At 36.0% G+C, this 15,625-nt stretch overlaps 1 protein-coding gene across 1 annotated transcript; it reads right to left on the bottom strand.

Moving 5' to 3' along the window:
- Window positions 1–50: 50 nt before the first annotated feature.
- On the bottom strand, window positions 51–13,631 carry LOC135682751 (uncharacterized). Its single transcript, XM_065197770.2, has 12 exons — window positions 13,095–13,631; window positions 9,426–9,493; window positions 8,672–8,752; window positions 7,910–7,988; window positions 6,310–6,389; window positions 5,814–5,925; window positions 5,574–5,632; window positions 5,253–5,375; window positions 4,687–4,772; window positions 4,237–4,328; window positions 3,748–3,834; window positions 51–2,732 (listed from the first exon to the last, which is right to left on the bottom strand). The coding sequence occupies exons 1-12, from the start codon at window positions 13,189–13,191 to the stop codon at window positions 1,489–1,491; spliced, it is 2,208 nt and encodes a 735-aa protein (XP_065053842.2). The 5' UTR covers window positions 13,192–13,631; the 3' UTR covers window positions 51–1,488.
- Window positions 13,632–15,625: the final 1,994 nt, after the last annotated feature.

Consider the following 15,625-nt stretch of genomic DNA (forward strand, 5'->3'; position numbering starts at 1 on the left):
GCAAAGAAAAACAACACATCAAAACCACTGCAAAGAAAAACAACACTGCATAACCTGGTGTAAACATTTTTCTTATTTACAACTCAAAAGAATTTAGAAATCCAGTATAATCACAAACTCGTATTACCCCTTACATGAAATAAATTAGTGATTAAAAGGTGGCTTTCCTTAAAATTACCATTTCAACTTTTTAAAATTGAGCATATCAATCGCAAACCAATATTTGCTCTGATATCAAAAAGCAAAACAAAGAAAAAGTTTTATTGACATTCTTTTAAAAAAACTGACAATACAACATAATAAATCAGATTTTATAAATATTAAATAAATCGTCGATTTAGCAACTGTAGAAAAATTGAGGCTTCTTAATTCCAAGGGTATTTTACAGCACCTAAAATTTCTTTTTCAATACTGCGAATGATCTTATTATTATCGAAGAATTTTCTTGAATTAAGGGATAGGAAATTATTTGGTGGGCAAAATGGGCAAGTGCAGAACATGATTCGAGGAAATGTACTGAGAGAAATCAAGTAAAATAAACTAATAAACTATTAAAATAAAAAAACGCGAGAATAGCTACTAGCAAGACTAAAGAATTCATTAAAATTTAGGGAATAATGAAACCTGTGATAAGGAGAACGTCGCATGAGTATTGTCAAACAGGTTGTAAGAAAATGGGGCTGAATCTAACTTTGAAACGACACGTGTTTGTCCTGTCACTGAGGGATTTATAAGCTAATTGCACCAAACAAAAAAGCTTGTGTCACCTTTACAAAATTTAATTTAGACGCGTGTTACCTGTCCCTTCGGTAATGGTAAAGAACATTTTTCTGTTCGCTTGTGACAAGCTTACGTTTCGAGCTGTTTTCTACATCCTGATGGTGTGAAAATCGATTCACCTTTTGAGGGGTATCGTATTTAATTTTGCAATGAGTTTACCGCAAAAATTAACAAGACCAAGCAACTCGAGAATTATTATCATGTTTTAGATAAAAAGCTAAAATTGCTGTGACTTGATAGTGGCTAAAATCGTAGATTTGGTATTTGACAGGCTGTCACTGTACAACAATATCGCATCGCTATATTTTTAAGGTTTCTACCAACTCAAAATTTAAGAAAATTTTAAAAACTAAAGAATTCTTACAAAAACTAAGAAACCTTAATAACTGAGAAACGTCTAAGTTTTGTTATGAGTTCCTTTGTACTATAATGGTTCTTATCCTAGGATCCTACTCATTGAGCGAAATTATTTGGCTGCGATGATGGGAAAAATAAATTTACCATCAAAAAATGCATTGGGATATGAAGAAGAAGATTTGAAAAAGAACCCCTACAAAAAGCGGCTTTGGAGCTGTGTCAGCACTGTGCCAAGTGAAACATAAAGAAAGTGTTATCTGAATCTTTGAATTAAGCTACAAACTTTATCACTACTACATCAAATGTATCGTCTTTTACTAATTTATCTACAACTAATCGCCCGTTATCACATCAACACATAAAATTTACTTTTCCTTTTGCTGGACTTTTGTTGTACAAGTCACATTCGGAGGAACATTTTCTGATAACTATTGCAGACTGTTCTGCGACACCTAATTTCCGCTTCTTAGCAAGGTGCGAGGGTTCAAAAGCTGCTTTGTTCCTTTCCCGACTGAATTCACTCTTTTCGTCGAGAAGCATACTTGTACCAGTCTTAACACTTGATAGACTCGAAACGCTGCTTTTCGTACGCCGCAGTGTAAATTCATCTATATCACTTTCAATAATAGCTATATTTCTACTGTTATTTTCAATAGTGGAAAAATGTTCGTTTTTAAAAACAACATCAATGGGAATATCGAAGTGCTGCAATTCGACCTCGTCAACTCTGCTGCAACCATTGATAACACCATTATTGTTATAGCCCTCGACTTTAATGGAGGGGACAACGTGCTTCATGGTTCCATTTGTCTTAAGACTTGACCTACACCTTTTCCAATTGGCTTTTGAACAGCTATCCGAAAAATTACGAGTTGAGCTCACTTCATTCCTCGACGAACCGTATTGTTTCAAAACCACTCCTCTAGGAAAAGAACTTTCATCCGGTAACGAGTTAACCCTCCTTGGTTGAGGCCTTACCTTATGGTGATTGTTATCATTTATCGTCCCTCCAATGCTTCTGGACCGTTTCCTTCGCTTAATTCTGCTGTCATTACACCTATGTTCCCAGCTGCCTATATCTGAATCTTCTTTAAAAAGGCTGCAGTTCTCTGTCACGGAAGCCCTGTCATGCATTGGCTCTTCATTGTGAGGAATCACATAAGCCGAAACACTGATGCGACGATTTTTAAACCAAGAGCAACAGTTGCAGAAGCGTGACGTAGAGTACTGTCTTGAAGACATGCTACTCCGTTGACTGTTAAATGCAGCAAAGTCATTCTCCCAAAATATTTGGCTAATTCTGCTTTTGGCACTACTTCCGATGTGTTTCACTTTCTTTTCTCCCTTATGAAGCTGCGCAGGCAACGACAGCCATTTGGCCTGATCTGTTTCTTCAACATTGCTGTTTCCTACTGAAGACAAGAACTTCGGGAGATACTGGAAGATCGATGGTCTGGGTTCATTTGAGACACTAGGTCTAGGGCTCTCAAGGTCCATGCTTATTCCATTTTCCTCAGCTGATGAAGTAACAATCGAAGTCAAAATGTTTCTTGAAAGGCTGAGGACTGTAAGTTTTGAGCCGATGCCCGATTTAACTGTGAAAAAAATGGTTCAATCAACGTGAGGAGCAAGATATGTAAATAGCTTTGAAAAAAACCAAACATTTGATTAAACTAAAGCTTTTCGTTTGACAATCTTCAGAGTGTTAAAACATTTTAGTTCTAAAGACACGCGATTCTGCTATCGGGCAGCATTTACTGGCAAACCCAGATTGTGCAAAAAAATATAATGGCCACATGTTTCGGATTATTGGTAAAGCCCGATCTATTTAAGCCTATTTAGAACTTTAGAATCAACATATACGTTAAGTGAACAATTGACTAGTGTACAATTCAAAACACCAAACATAAGGGGATGTGATATGCCGGGGATACGCCATTTTCTTCATCATGGCCTCTTGGTTCGTGATGATAATGAGAAACATATCAAATAACTACAGAAGTTCCTGTAAATGTCCCTGGAAAGAGGTATCGAAAAAGGGGAAAGGGAGAGAGGAAATCAATGCTTCAAAAAAAAGATAGGCGGCATGTGTCTCTGGTATCCCGTCCGATTCTGGTTCACCTAATGTTTGGAGTAGTATTGGGACGGTTTGATTCGTGTATAGTATCAACTTGAAAAACAAGCGACCAAAGAAAAGGTTTGGCCATGCAAAATCCTACAACTAGCGATTATAAATGTATTAATTTATATGCTTAGTAGGACATGACATTTTTTTAAAAAAATAGATTTAAGTATTGTCTTTAGCCATTTTTACTACATATGAATATCAAGAATACGGTTTATATTTGCCTCTGATAGAAAACATTTTTGTTTGTTTGGCCTATTTCAGCTGATGTCTTGCTTCGAAAATATTGCCTCCTTCAAGGCTTGAGCATTTCTACTTGAATGGGAGGCTAACATCGTGCTGGGGGTGATTAAAAATCATAACCCTGTCTGTCGAAGGTGCAGAATCATTGAGATCTCACATTGCTGAAACATTGACAAGTTAAATACTTTTACTATGAAGATAAGGGCTTCGAAATAAGAAAAAAAAAGAAATGAAACGCTTACAATGAGCAGCCAGGCCAATAGCAAAATTTCTGATGGCTTTGATTGATGCCACAAGAAGTCCACCCAACAAAATTAAATTGACAGACGCTACAAAAATATATGATTTTGTTAGTACAAAGATTCCTTGTAACAATGGAGTCTCAAGAAATCAACGAGTTTAAAAGCATGGTAAAAAGAGTCGCGTGGAAATATCACTGAAATTCATTTTCTAAATACCAATATCAAGGGCTTAAATGGTCTTAAAAGTCATTTTAAACATACAAGAAAAGTGTAAAATCATAAACTGCTTTTCATTGCGTTTATTACAATGTATTTAGCTATAAAATGAGTATAGTAACGAGTAAAAAATACGAAAGAAAAGATATGGCAGTGAAAGTCATTGGTTGTTGCAGCTTAGTACTAAGATTCCCTTAAAATTTGGCGTCACTTAAAACGTTATTGTTTTAGCCCAGATGACAATCAAATTAGATCTTTGATTACTACACGTACCCAAGTACAATAAGTGCAGTTCCACTTCGCCCGGAATGTCTCGTTTCGTGTTTTGTAAAGAACTGCAACCTGCACATGTTTTGGTAGCAACACTGTAGAGGAAAACAACAATTTCTGTTACAAACATTTTAAATAAGAAGACAACACGACATCAATGGAATTCATCTTTCGCCATTTTAAACCCTGTTGTAGAACTGATGACTTTTAGAATGAGCTAAACAATTGAATCAAAAATAAAACGTATTAAATCTTTAGAACGCACTTGAAGTTAGCTATACAGAAGCCAATGGTAATAAATATAAAAATCTTTATCAATAGGTTTGCCCATTCCTATTGAAGTAATCGTTATATAAGCAATATTATTTCAATTCATTCTTCAACATCAATTTTTTTATCCAGAACCGATAAAACTGAAGAGGTAAAAATGATGATTGTTGTTTAGAGGCGTACCTTATGATCTTGTAAATAAAATACAAGATTGCGGCTAAAACTCCAAATATGAAGAAATAGGAGACTGGCTTGTTTTCTCGTCGAATCTATTAAAAAGAAATTGAAATGATACAAGAGTCCGACATGAAGCACAGATGACAAGACTGCTTCAAATTGAAATACGTAAAACCATCGAAATAATGAGCATTGCGATGCAAAAAGGAATTTAGAGATTCTAGTGGCATTTTTTGTTGGACTAACAGTGGCATCTTTTTTGTCACTTTTTTAAGATTACAGGATATCAAGAATATGTTACTTTTAAAACCTTTCAAATGTTTATAGCCCTACTTGTCTTTTAGGTCTATAAGCTTCAAGGCTATGATTTCAAAATAATAACATTTTGAGGTATAAATCAACAAAGAATTTTTATTTAACTGTATAATTCAGAAAACCGAATAATAATAACGTATAGAAATTTATACTTAAATGAAGAGGCAATTTCTTATAATGCTATTGCTATTTTTAGGCATGATCAACAAACAAAAAATAGGCATGTGAATATCGCGATAATGTATTAATATACGCACTGCTATGACGCCAATAATCGAAAACACCAGGCACGTTGGTATGGAAACCAAGCTTGCTATGTGACTGAAACTTCTGAGGTCACCATGGTGCATGGTTTGGTTCAGGCATATTGAAAACATTATCTTTGAGAAAAAAAATTATCATGATAATGAGGTACCAAAACTGTAGATATAATAATCTATTCTCACACTTCGCACTAAGCTTGTGTCTTAAAATTCTGAGCAATATTCACAATTTCAAGTTACATTCACAACAAACGAAAAAAGCAGAACCAGTAACTCTAAATACTTTAACTTGAAAATTTAATCTTCTTTACTTACAATGAAAAGAAACTGCATTTTTAGTAGCATCACGACTGTCTCGTATACATGGAAGGCAGCTATAAGAGAATCACAATATGTTTGCTATCAAACCAGAGAGCAAAAAATTCAGTTAAGATAAATTAATTAATTAGATTATAGCTCGTACGTCTATTGAACATGGATATAACGAACCTGCATACCAACGAGAAGCTATAAGGACTAAGATTCTTGCTTCAATTTGAATAGCATCGTACTTACCCCGTAATCGAATATTGAATCGGACTCGTTTGTATATCTTCCAGCCATATTCTCCATACAACTTGATTGCAAGCCATGTGAAAATTATATTCAGGATAAAAAGCCCAATTGACTGAAAATTGATGAAACAGCATGTAAATTTCGGTTATAAGTTAGTCTTGGTCGTCAAGTATAAATCAGTGTCGATAAGAGGACAGTATATAAAAAAAGATTGACAACATTTGTTCAATTCGTATTCCTGATATCCATGTGAAATAAATGAATAACCTCATGTTTATATCAATGAAAGTGTTAGGGCCCAAACCAGATTAAAATTAGACTCACCGAAACATGCTATATCAAAAACAAAATAAATGGTATCAGTTTGATGAAGATGCGCATAGATAATCTAACAATTCCGTATGTTACACACATTCCGATCTTTAAAAAAATGCTAAAGCTTAAAGATGCAGAGTGTTAAGTGCATAAATGTTTCAAGTATAAAGTATCTACATACATCAATAATTGTCAGATAGACTAGCAGAGTTTGTCTTTCCAACTTCTGATTCTGGTAATTCTTGAAGCTGATATGATAGACTAAAAAGAAGAAATCAGGAGTTAAAAGTGATGTGTGAGATTTAAAATGATTAAAATAGAGCTTTTGATAGACTTGTTTCCATTTTACCTTCTTCCTGAGCTGAATATGCTAGCCCATTTAATAGATGTGCCAGTGAGTCTCTTAGGTCACAGCAAATTCTGAGATTACAATTCCTTTCATCGACTGTTAACTTAGTAGAGATGGATCATGTAGAATTTGTCAAGCTAAGAAACTATATTAGATCGGTTGAATGACATCAGATTAAGTTCAATGTTTTAAATTATGAATTTTCTGTTAAAATTCATGAGCATCACCATTGTTGAAGAAGTTGAAGTTGGTTTCGAAGATGTCAACAGTATTGTTCACACGGTGTTTCAAGTTGTGACATGAAGGGATTATAAAATGCTACCCGATTCCTGTTAAACTCTTACAAGCTTTCGTTGGGTTGAAAATAGATTAACGGAGGAAATAAAGAATTAAATATAATGCTATGGAGTGCTATCGAATGTTTAGAGGATGAAACCTGTTAGCCAATTAAGGTTTCAAATTCCATTTGTGGTCTGGGTTCCATTCCTCTTGGTCTTAGCTAGTACTGAGACTGGAAACTACAACTGAGGTTGGCAACAACAGTTGGAACGAAATCTTGAATCAATAACAGTAAATTTATTCTAACAGGCAGTGCAAATTACCACGGAATATTATAAAAATTACGCGTGACATTATAACACCATTATTACTTCCTTGTGCACTCTGCGCCTGTTGCAGAAAATCATGAACTCTACTATCTTCAAAAGATTTGTAGCAGACACTTGACAGACTTCAAAAAGTCTAGGTCAGGCAATCTGTTTGACACTACGTCTCACCAAAACATGTTTTGAATGGAACAGTAATGAGCAAAGTATTAAACTATTTATAATATCAGACTGAAGCGACATGATTGATGACACACCAGTTTCAATAGTTGACATAAAAATACGTTGCAACGAGGAACTAAATCGGTTTTGGTGATTTTACTGGAGGCAGGGAACATCTAGCTGTAACTTCAATTAAAATAAGGTTGCTCAAGTACTTTATTCTAGGCAGATATCTCGAGGCCATTTTCCTCTACTAAATCAACCTCTGTTGAGATAATGTTGAATTCCATGGATTCTAGACATCTTCTATATAAATTTGTGAAAAACGGTCAAATTAAACATTCTCTGCCATACGACTAGCATAATTTTGGAGAGGTAGCTAACCACTTATGGCATTATACAGCGCTACTACCATGCAATGAAAATCCAAATAAAATAGCCTGTGATTTTCTGTAAAAGGCTGAAATGGCTCTAATACTTTTACAAAGTGGTGCATACATCTGCGAGTACCTTTAACCCGTATGTATACTGTCCCTTGAATACTTCGAATAGGCTTGGTTTTCCTTTCTATGTTGAAATTCGACTGCTCACTTTGGAAATACATAGACGCAATCTGCTATGCTAATAAAACATGGGAACTATTATCAAAAGAATAAAAATCTTGCCTTGTATACAGCTGTAACTAATGTATCCATAATTTTGTAACACAAAGGCAAGGATTTCCAAAAAATTTTGCTTTTTAACCTGAAAAAAGAAGCAGGCAATTTAAAGTTGTAACAAAAGAGAGTTGTATTCAATCATCTAAAGATGTATTTAGCATTGATAACCCTTGAGATTATGTTCATAAAAACATGGGGGGGGGGAGGTATTTTTATATATCCAGATAAAATATTACAATCCAAACTATATTCTACTATACTTTCTAATTATTCTATGATACAACATGCACGATACCATGGGGAGCAAAGGACAATGACAACGTCATGGCCATTACATACAACTAGACTAACAACTATAAAGGCTACACATATACGTAATAACTGTTTCTAAAAAGGGTATATTGCTATGTAAAGAATAAATTGGGGGGGATGGGGGCTCACGAAAAATTCGCAAAAGACAGTGGCAGAAATTTGAGAAGGACAGGTTACTTTTGACATTTAACAAGAGGGCTCAAACTCATAAGCCCAAATAACTTGGGAGAGGAGGGGATTGGAGTAGCCAAAAAGTATTAATCGATGATTTGTTTTCCTTTAACTGTCGACTCTTTTCTTAGCTGCTGGAAAATTTGGTTCGGGTTATTTTTCATGATAGAAAGAAATACCATTGTTTATTATCGTGTTATTTAAGAATGTCCCAAATGCCATAAAATGATCTTTTTTCTGTATCTGTGAAGCTGTTCATTCACTGAGAACTGCGAAAATACCTACCGCAAATAAACAGAGGAAGCATGAGTATAAGACAGCCAGAAGAAAGAGTGCCATGTAAATTCTTCGACCCGGTCCAAGTCCCTAAAACAAAATAAATTAATCAAGTAGCCACAAAACAGCAAGGACATAGAAATAATGAACTGAGGGATAACTGTGTAAAATGATAAACATCTTCATTCTGTCATTTCCAGCATTTCATTTTGTCACTTCCAACATTTCACTTTGTCACTTCCAACATTTCATTTTGTCACTGTCAACATTTCATTTTGTCTCATGTTGACTCAAATATGATATGTTGTTTGCTCGCTTTTTCATGTTATTTTAAAGCTTTGCAGTACACAGGTAATAGATCATCCTGGTGGTACAAAAGACCTAGGCCTATTCAAGTTATATGTTTGTTCATAATTCAAAGGTAATTCGTACAGTGATGCAGTAAGATCGGACTTAACTCAATGAAATATCACATTCAAACTTTGTTTGACGACTTTGTTGACATTTACCAGAGAATTTCAGTGTCTCAGATGCTAATGAAAACAAGTAAAGAATCAACAAATTCCTCTAAAAACATCTCTTTTTGGTGTGTAGCCCTTTTCTCGATAGCAAGCTTTAAAATGCTTTGCAGAAAAAGCAGTGTTTGCTTCTCGATTAGGACAAAATTCAACAGTCTAATCTCCTTCAAACACGTTGCATGTTCTCAGCTCCCTAAGAAAGATAGAGTATTAAGGCTTGAATGTACACTGAAAATTTAAATTACCCCATCCTGAACATCTTTAAAATTTCCACATGCAATCATCGCACTTTGAATTCCTCCAATAGCAATAACTGAAAAAAATTAGGATAAAGACTTAGAAGATACAAAGAAGTATTTGAAAAATTATTTAATGTTGAAAAATTTATCTTTTGAACGCGGAAGATATTAATGAAAACGGAGTCATGTTGTTCAGTTCAGAGCGTTATAGAGTCGATCCGTTTCGCCTTCATGTCGCTCCACTATTCAGAATGAATAACTTTTTAAATCAGTGCACAGACCTCTGAGTGGAACTATCCTGTGCTCATCCATTTATGGAAGACCTGAACCTAGCATTGTCATCACATTCAGGAACGTGCCTAAGACCCTGTTTACACGAGACCGGTCCCAAAAAGATCCGTATCCATTTGAGTTCACTTGTGCGTTCTGTTTACACGAGACCTGCCTAACCGTAATAATTTGAGATCACCTAGCCGTACTCATTTGAATTCACCTACGAAAGCGTTCTTATTTGGAGCCGGTCTCATTTGGTCTCGTGTAAACACTCGAAACTGGATCATTTGTGATTTCTTGTTCGCAACCCTAATGTCAAAGGTTCATCGAACTCGACAAAACAGGTTGTTAGTGTTAGCAGAGCAGAGCTCCAAATGACATGATCGTTTTGCACATGCTGAGAATTGAAAAGAAATAGAAGAGAAGAACCTTCTGGATGAGGCCTGGGAGAACAGAAACCTGGTGGAGTAACGTTAGAAATAAAGCGAAAGCGAAACGAATTTGGCGCCTTTTCACTTTTGTTGTCAAGGTAATAGGGGCCTTCGACTCGAGTGTTTTGAGCTTTCTTTCACAAACGATCTTGAGTTCAGGTCTCACTCAAATGGATACAGATCTTTTTGGAACCGGTCTCGTGTAAACGGGGTCTAAATTTCGTCATTGGTAGTAATAGCCCACTCGCTATATCAACAAAAATGAAAATCGATAGAGCAGCATGTAGAGCACGGAATTATCGCTAAGGTGAGCCAGCAAATGCAGATGACAATCCACAATGTACTAGTTACTCTTATAAGCTTTAAGATTTTAGGTCATTAAATTCCAACATTTATCTGACGAAAGTACAAAATCATTGGCTGGAAAAAGCGACAAATAGTTAAACTTCAATTTATTTTTAATCAGCGGCATTTTGTGCCAAACCACAAGTCCTTATAAACAAGGGACACCGTGCAGAAACCTTTAATGCCAGAGCTTGGGTGTGCTATCAACAATTCCGTAAATTTTTGAATGGTTTGTTTTATTTTAGTGAAACGAGAATTGAGCATTGTTGTGTGCGATTCGTTCACTAATAATTCCATCCATCGACTAACGTCTCATTTCCAACTTGCGTCGCATCTTATTTTACGTGCAGAGAACACGGAGCCAGAGAGAGAGACAGTGTGTTGCTTGATTGTAACTGAACTCTGAACTGAACTTATTTACAAATTAACATACTTATATACAGAAATGAATATCTAAAATTAACACGAATGATGTGAGAAAAACAAAGGATAGGAAGAGCGAGTAAAGGTGATGAGTAAATTGAATAGCGTGGCAAAGATTAAATAAACAATAGGGATTAGCGAAAGCGTGATATGAGAGTGACGTAGAGGATGCCTGTGCTGCGATGTGAGAATAAGGGAATGTGATGGAATGAATGAGAAGAAAAAATCGATGTAAACAGGCCTACGCAGAGTCACTACACAATTGCCCTATCCAATCCACAGTTCCTCCTTGTTATTACTTATAAAGTTGAACGTTTCCGAAGACGAAAAATTTATATTTAATACAAAATTTCTAACCTAACGATATTTTAGGCAGTATTTTTGAAATTTTCAGTATACGATATGGGTCTTTTGCAGTACGAAAAGAACCGAAGACGAAAACGCACCGTTTTGAGCCATTTTTTATGTTTAAAAGCATTAAGAATAGGATCATTCTATCTATTTAAAAAAACAGAAACAAGTAAAAGATACAAGTATTTTAAATGTATGTACACAGTCATTGTGTGAAAATTTGTTTCTAGGGACGAGTGCACGTGTTCTCTAGTGCTGTAATACTTAAATTTTTCTTTAATCTTGCAATAGATCTGGGCGTGTACATTTTTTGGAAAGAATCTGAACCTGTCAAAATTTCAACCAAGAAAGAGATACGCGCGGGCGTGGCAGGTCACTGTGGGGGAATTAACTAAATCCCTGTACAAATCTAAATAGACGATATTCAGATTCCAAATATTCTAGATCTCAATTTACCTAGTCGTGTTGCCAGCCCGAGAAAACTGGGGTGGACAAAAACATTTCTCGACAAACTTTCGGAAAATGTGGGAAATTTTCTTATTATTTTTCATGTATTTCGAAAATTTTGGGAAAAGCAACTTTTTTCAGCAGAATTGTTCATTAAGGGTGTTTTTTTCCGGAACGAAGATCGAAATCGATCTGGTAAATCCCCCCCCTTGCCCAGAAAAAAGTTTTTTAATGGATTTCGAGACATTAGAAAATTGACCTCGGGAAAACTGGAATGGACATGTCAACCCCGAATTTCATTATTCTCCTGAATCTTTACTTTCAAAAATTTATACTATAGAAAATACCTCTGAGCAGCAAGTGCCGGTATTTTTAAAATTTTGCAAAAGGTGGTGGTTATTTATCAAGCAAAGCATTGTATTCATCAGTAAAACGTTAGATTTAAAAAAATCAAAACAAAAGCTAACTAATAATGGTCTTCCATACATAAATAAAGGGTTAATATTTAAAAAAACAGATTCTTCTTTAATCTGTATTATTCACCCCGTTCTTTGCTTAATCGATTCTGATAAACAGGTAACTAACTCGCCGGGTAACCCGCTTTAATTCTAAAGTGAAATTTCTGGGGCCTAAGTGAAAACAATCTATATAAACGGTGGATATTCAGGAACAAAGCAATACGACGACGAGAATCCAATGTAACGAGTTAAGATTTTCAAAATAAATCAAATTTAATTTATTTATTATTAATTACGTATTATTACTCATTGCAAGATTCACAGAATCCGGCGGACAGCCTATCCTGCGGTTCTTCCTTCTAACACATTATATAAACGGTCCCGGTGTCATAAATGACCCGGTCCCAATGACTTGATTTGAGACATTTCCGATGTTTTGTTTTTGTTGATCGTTTGATGAACGAAATGCCGCATGTGATTGGAAAATGAATGAGGTTCTATATGAAAAATAACAACAAAAGATAATTATGATGGTGACTTATTTGGCTTGCTCATGTCAACAAGGCACAACGTTAGTTGAAAAATTAAAATGCCAGTCAATGCATTACTGGCCAGTTTCCCTTATAATCCGTGTTTTCGCCGCTGTTTACATTTCCCACAAAAAACGCACATTTGAAGTACAACTTTACAAAAACGTTTTTTAGGAAATGCAGACGCGGATTTCGAATATAATTGACGAAAAAGGGAGGTTGAGAAATACACTTCCTGCTACATGTTGAGAAATACACCTATGGCTGTAAATATTAAGTTGGAGAACAAAACAAAGGTTCTTATGCAATATTGTTATTATTGTCTTAGCGGTTATTTATTGTTATAAACAGCATTTAAAAAAACTAAATAGACATTAAGACTTGTTCGAATATATGATCAATGTGTAACTAACGTACCTTGAAAGATGTTCAAGCCGAAAAATGTTTTTGCAGTGCTTGAAAGCCCCTCAGATTTACTTAGGACTGGCCGCCGAGCCTCAATGACCCTTTCCATGTTGGCTTTAAACCGACAATATTAGAAGTCTTTAACCATTTCTAAAATGTATGAGCCATGGAAGAGGCGAGAGCACCAAAATATTCACCATTACCAAGTTGTTTTGATTGGGTCGAGACTCAAATCTCGGTGCTAAACCTAACTTCTGCTACTATCAAATCAATAAACAATTAGTTGACATTCCAAGCTTTCCCAAAGTCCAACATGACAAAAGTGTGTCGTGTTTGAATCAATACTCTGGTGTCACCTATTTCCTCTCCTGAGATCAATTATGCAGCAGTGAAATGACGTGTTACGATCATGGGTGAATCTGCAGATTTTTCCTTTTCAGACGTATGGTGTTGCTAGATTCCCCCTGTCTCTATTCTAGACTCGTCGCAAAAATTATTATTAGCATCCCAAACATTGAACCTCAGTTACTCAGCGGGTGAGATTAATATAGTGTCATGTAAAATTCGCTTGCGGTCTTCTTTTGTCTATACAATTCAATACAGTCACAAAAACCAACTGAGTTTTGAAACAAAAGCGATTGTTTCTTGAAACACATGACATGAGGGACACTGATGCAAGACAATCGAAAAACGCAGTAACATGCGGAAAAATTATATACTTTGGCAGTTCACATTCAGCAAATACTTAGCATAAAGCAGCGCCTTGGAGTATGACGTCTAAATCAAATTCATTAGACAACATTCTACAGCGATATTTCTTTTATCTTGTGCCTTGCAAATAGACGCAAATAAAAAGAGGGTGTTAGGGGCAACAGTGGCGTGGTGGCAGGGGGGGCCAGGGGGGCCATGGCCCCCCCTGAATAGGGGCGCAAATGGAGTTAAGGGGGCGCCAAAATTGTTTGCTTGTAATATTTGGCTAGTAACATCAAAAGTGATCGTACACGGGTAGAACACTTCGCTATAACTTGCTGTGAACAATCTAAAATAACGCGAGATTCTATAATCGAAGCACGTTGCGCTGCTATGACCCAATCAACATTTGTTTCATATGTTTTCGTTTTAACTATGTACGTGGCTTCATGTTTAGCACGCCAACTAACGAAGATTTCACGTATGCCAAAAATGTTTTTATTAGTTCGTACTCGGAACGCCAAAAAAGCCTGAGTGAACGCCACAGATCTTCGGGCCTAAGTACATGGAATGCACCCTGGCAATCAATACAGCAGCTTCTTGTTATTAACATCGATGTGAACCAAAGGTCACCCTTTCTTTCTTTTTCCAACGCATGAATCCTCCCTTCCCAAATTTTTTAAAAAAATAAAAAATCCATGTCTTTCTGAGCATCGTTGAACTGTCTATTCTGAGCGGTGTAGTGATTTGTTAAATTTTATTATGGGAGATACATTTTTAGCCATTCTAGAGGGCTTGATTTCAAAAAATTTCTTCCGCGTCGGACCCAACCATGGTGGGTCCTCCTTTGTCACTAAACTTGATCCTTAGCCCAACCCCAGATTCAATTTTGTGGCCGCCACCTCTGTCAGATTCAATGGTGCGATTCAATGCTCGAAACTTTCAAGTTGTTGAAAAAACTACTATTTAATAACTACTAAAGAATAACAAACTTGAACCATGTTTGTATATCATACATCATATATGCGATTACACGCTTATAAGCCAATTCAAAATAGCTTGATATTTTACCGAACCACGATCGAGAAGGTCAAATGTTAGGATAACTTACCTTTCCATACATATTCGCATTTTTAGTCAAACTTTATTTATGAAATTTTGCATTCAAGTTGCAAAAATCGATTTCCCTTCTAGAAACACATGCTTTATATAACCACGATATTCTGTGACGATATATAGATAGGGCGCAAAAATCGACTTGGCCACCCCAGGGAAAACATAGCCACCCCGCCACTGAGGGGCAATGCCCCTTGTAAATGGAGCCAGATGCAATATGCTGTCATTCCTGTTCCTGACCGACTGTCCGGGTCGTCACACGCTTATGTGCTAATTGGAGGTTTTCAGGTTCCACTTGTTGAAATTTTTTTAAAAAACAAGCCCCGGACGATATTGGGCAGGTAGCATCCTTAGTACAAATTCTTGGGAGGCGTTTTTGTGCACTTCGATAAATTTCTCTTTGATTCGGTAAAATGCAGATTTTGGTAGTCAGCTGGAACAAAATGATGCAGAAAAGTTGCTTTATCCGCGACATATCTTCTTTATCTTAAAGTTAACAGGTGAATTTTTAAAAAAGGCTTCTCCATCTGTTTCCAGTCGCCCGAGGGGTATGGCACAAAGTCCAATTATTGTCTAACACCCCCCCCCCCCCCCCCCAGAGGCGGATCCAGAGTGAGTTCCTTGGTGCACAGAACTCAGTCAGTTTTCCAACATATAGCTAAAAATGGTGTTGCCTGAAATAAGTAATATTTAGGCTAAAAAAGTGAAACCTAGAAATTGTAAGTCTTATCGTAGTC

Source organism: Rhopilema esculentum, chromosome 16 (genome assembly GCF_057945365.1).
Source record: "Rhopilema esculentum isolate cy_ngs chromosome 16, ASM5794536v1, whole genome shotgun sequence".
Classification (NCBI taxonomy): domain Eukaryota; kingdom Metazoa; phylum Cnidaria; class Scyphozoa; order Rhizostomeae; family Rhizostomatidae; genus Rhopilema; species Rhopilema esculentum.

Excerpts from the sequence above, each read along its gene's own strand:
- LOC135682751 (XM_065197770.2), bottom strand. The coding sequence starts at position 13,191 with ATGGAAAGGGTCATTGAGGCTCGGCGGCCAGTCCTAAGTAAATCTGAG. Across the intron at positions 4,329-4,686 it reads TTTATTTACAAGATCATAAG|TGTTGCTACCAAAACATGTG; the intron begins GTACGCCTCTAA and ends TTTCCTCTACAG. Across the intron at positions 3,835-4,236 it reads ACTGCACTTATTGTACTTGG|CGTCTGTCAATTTAATTTTG; the intron begins GTACGTGTAGTA and ends ATATTTTTGTAG.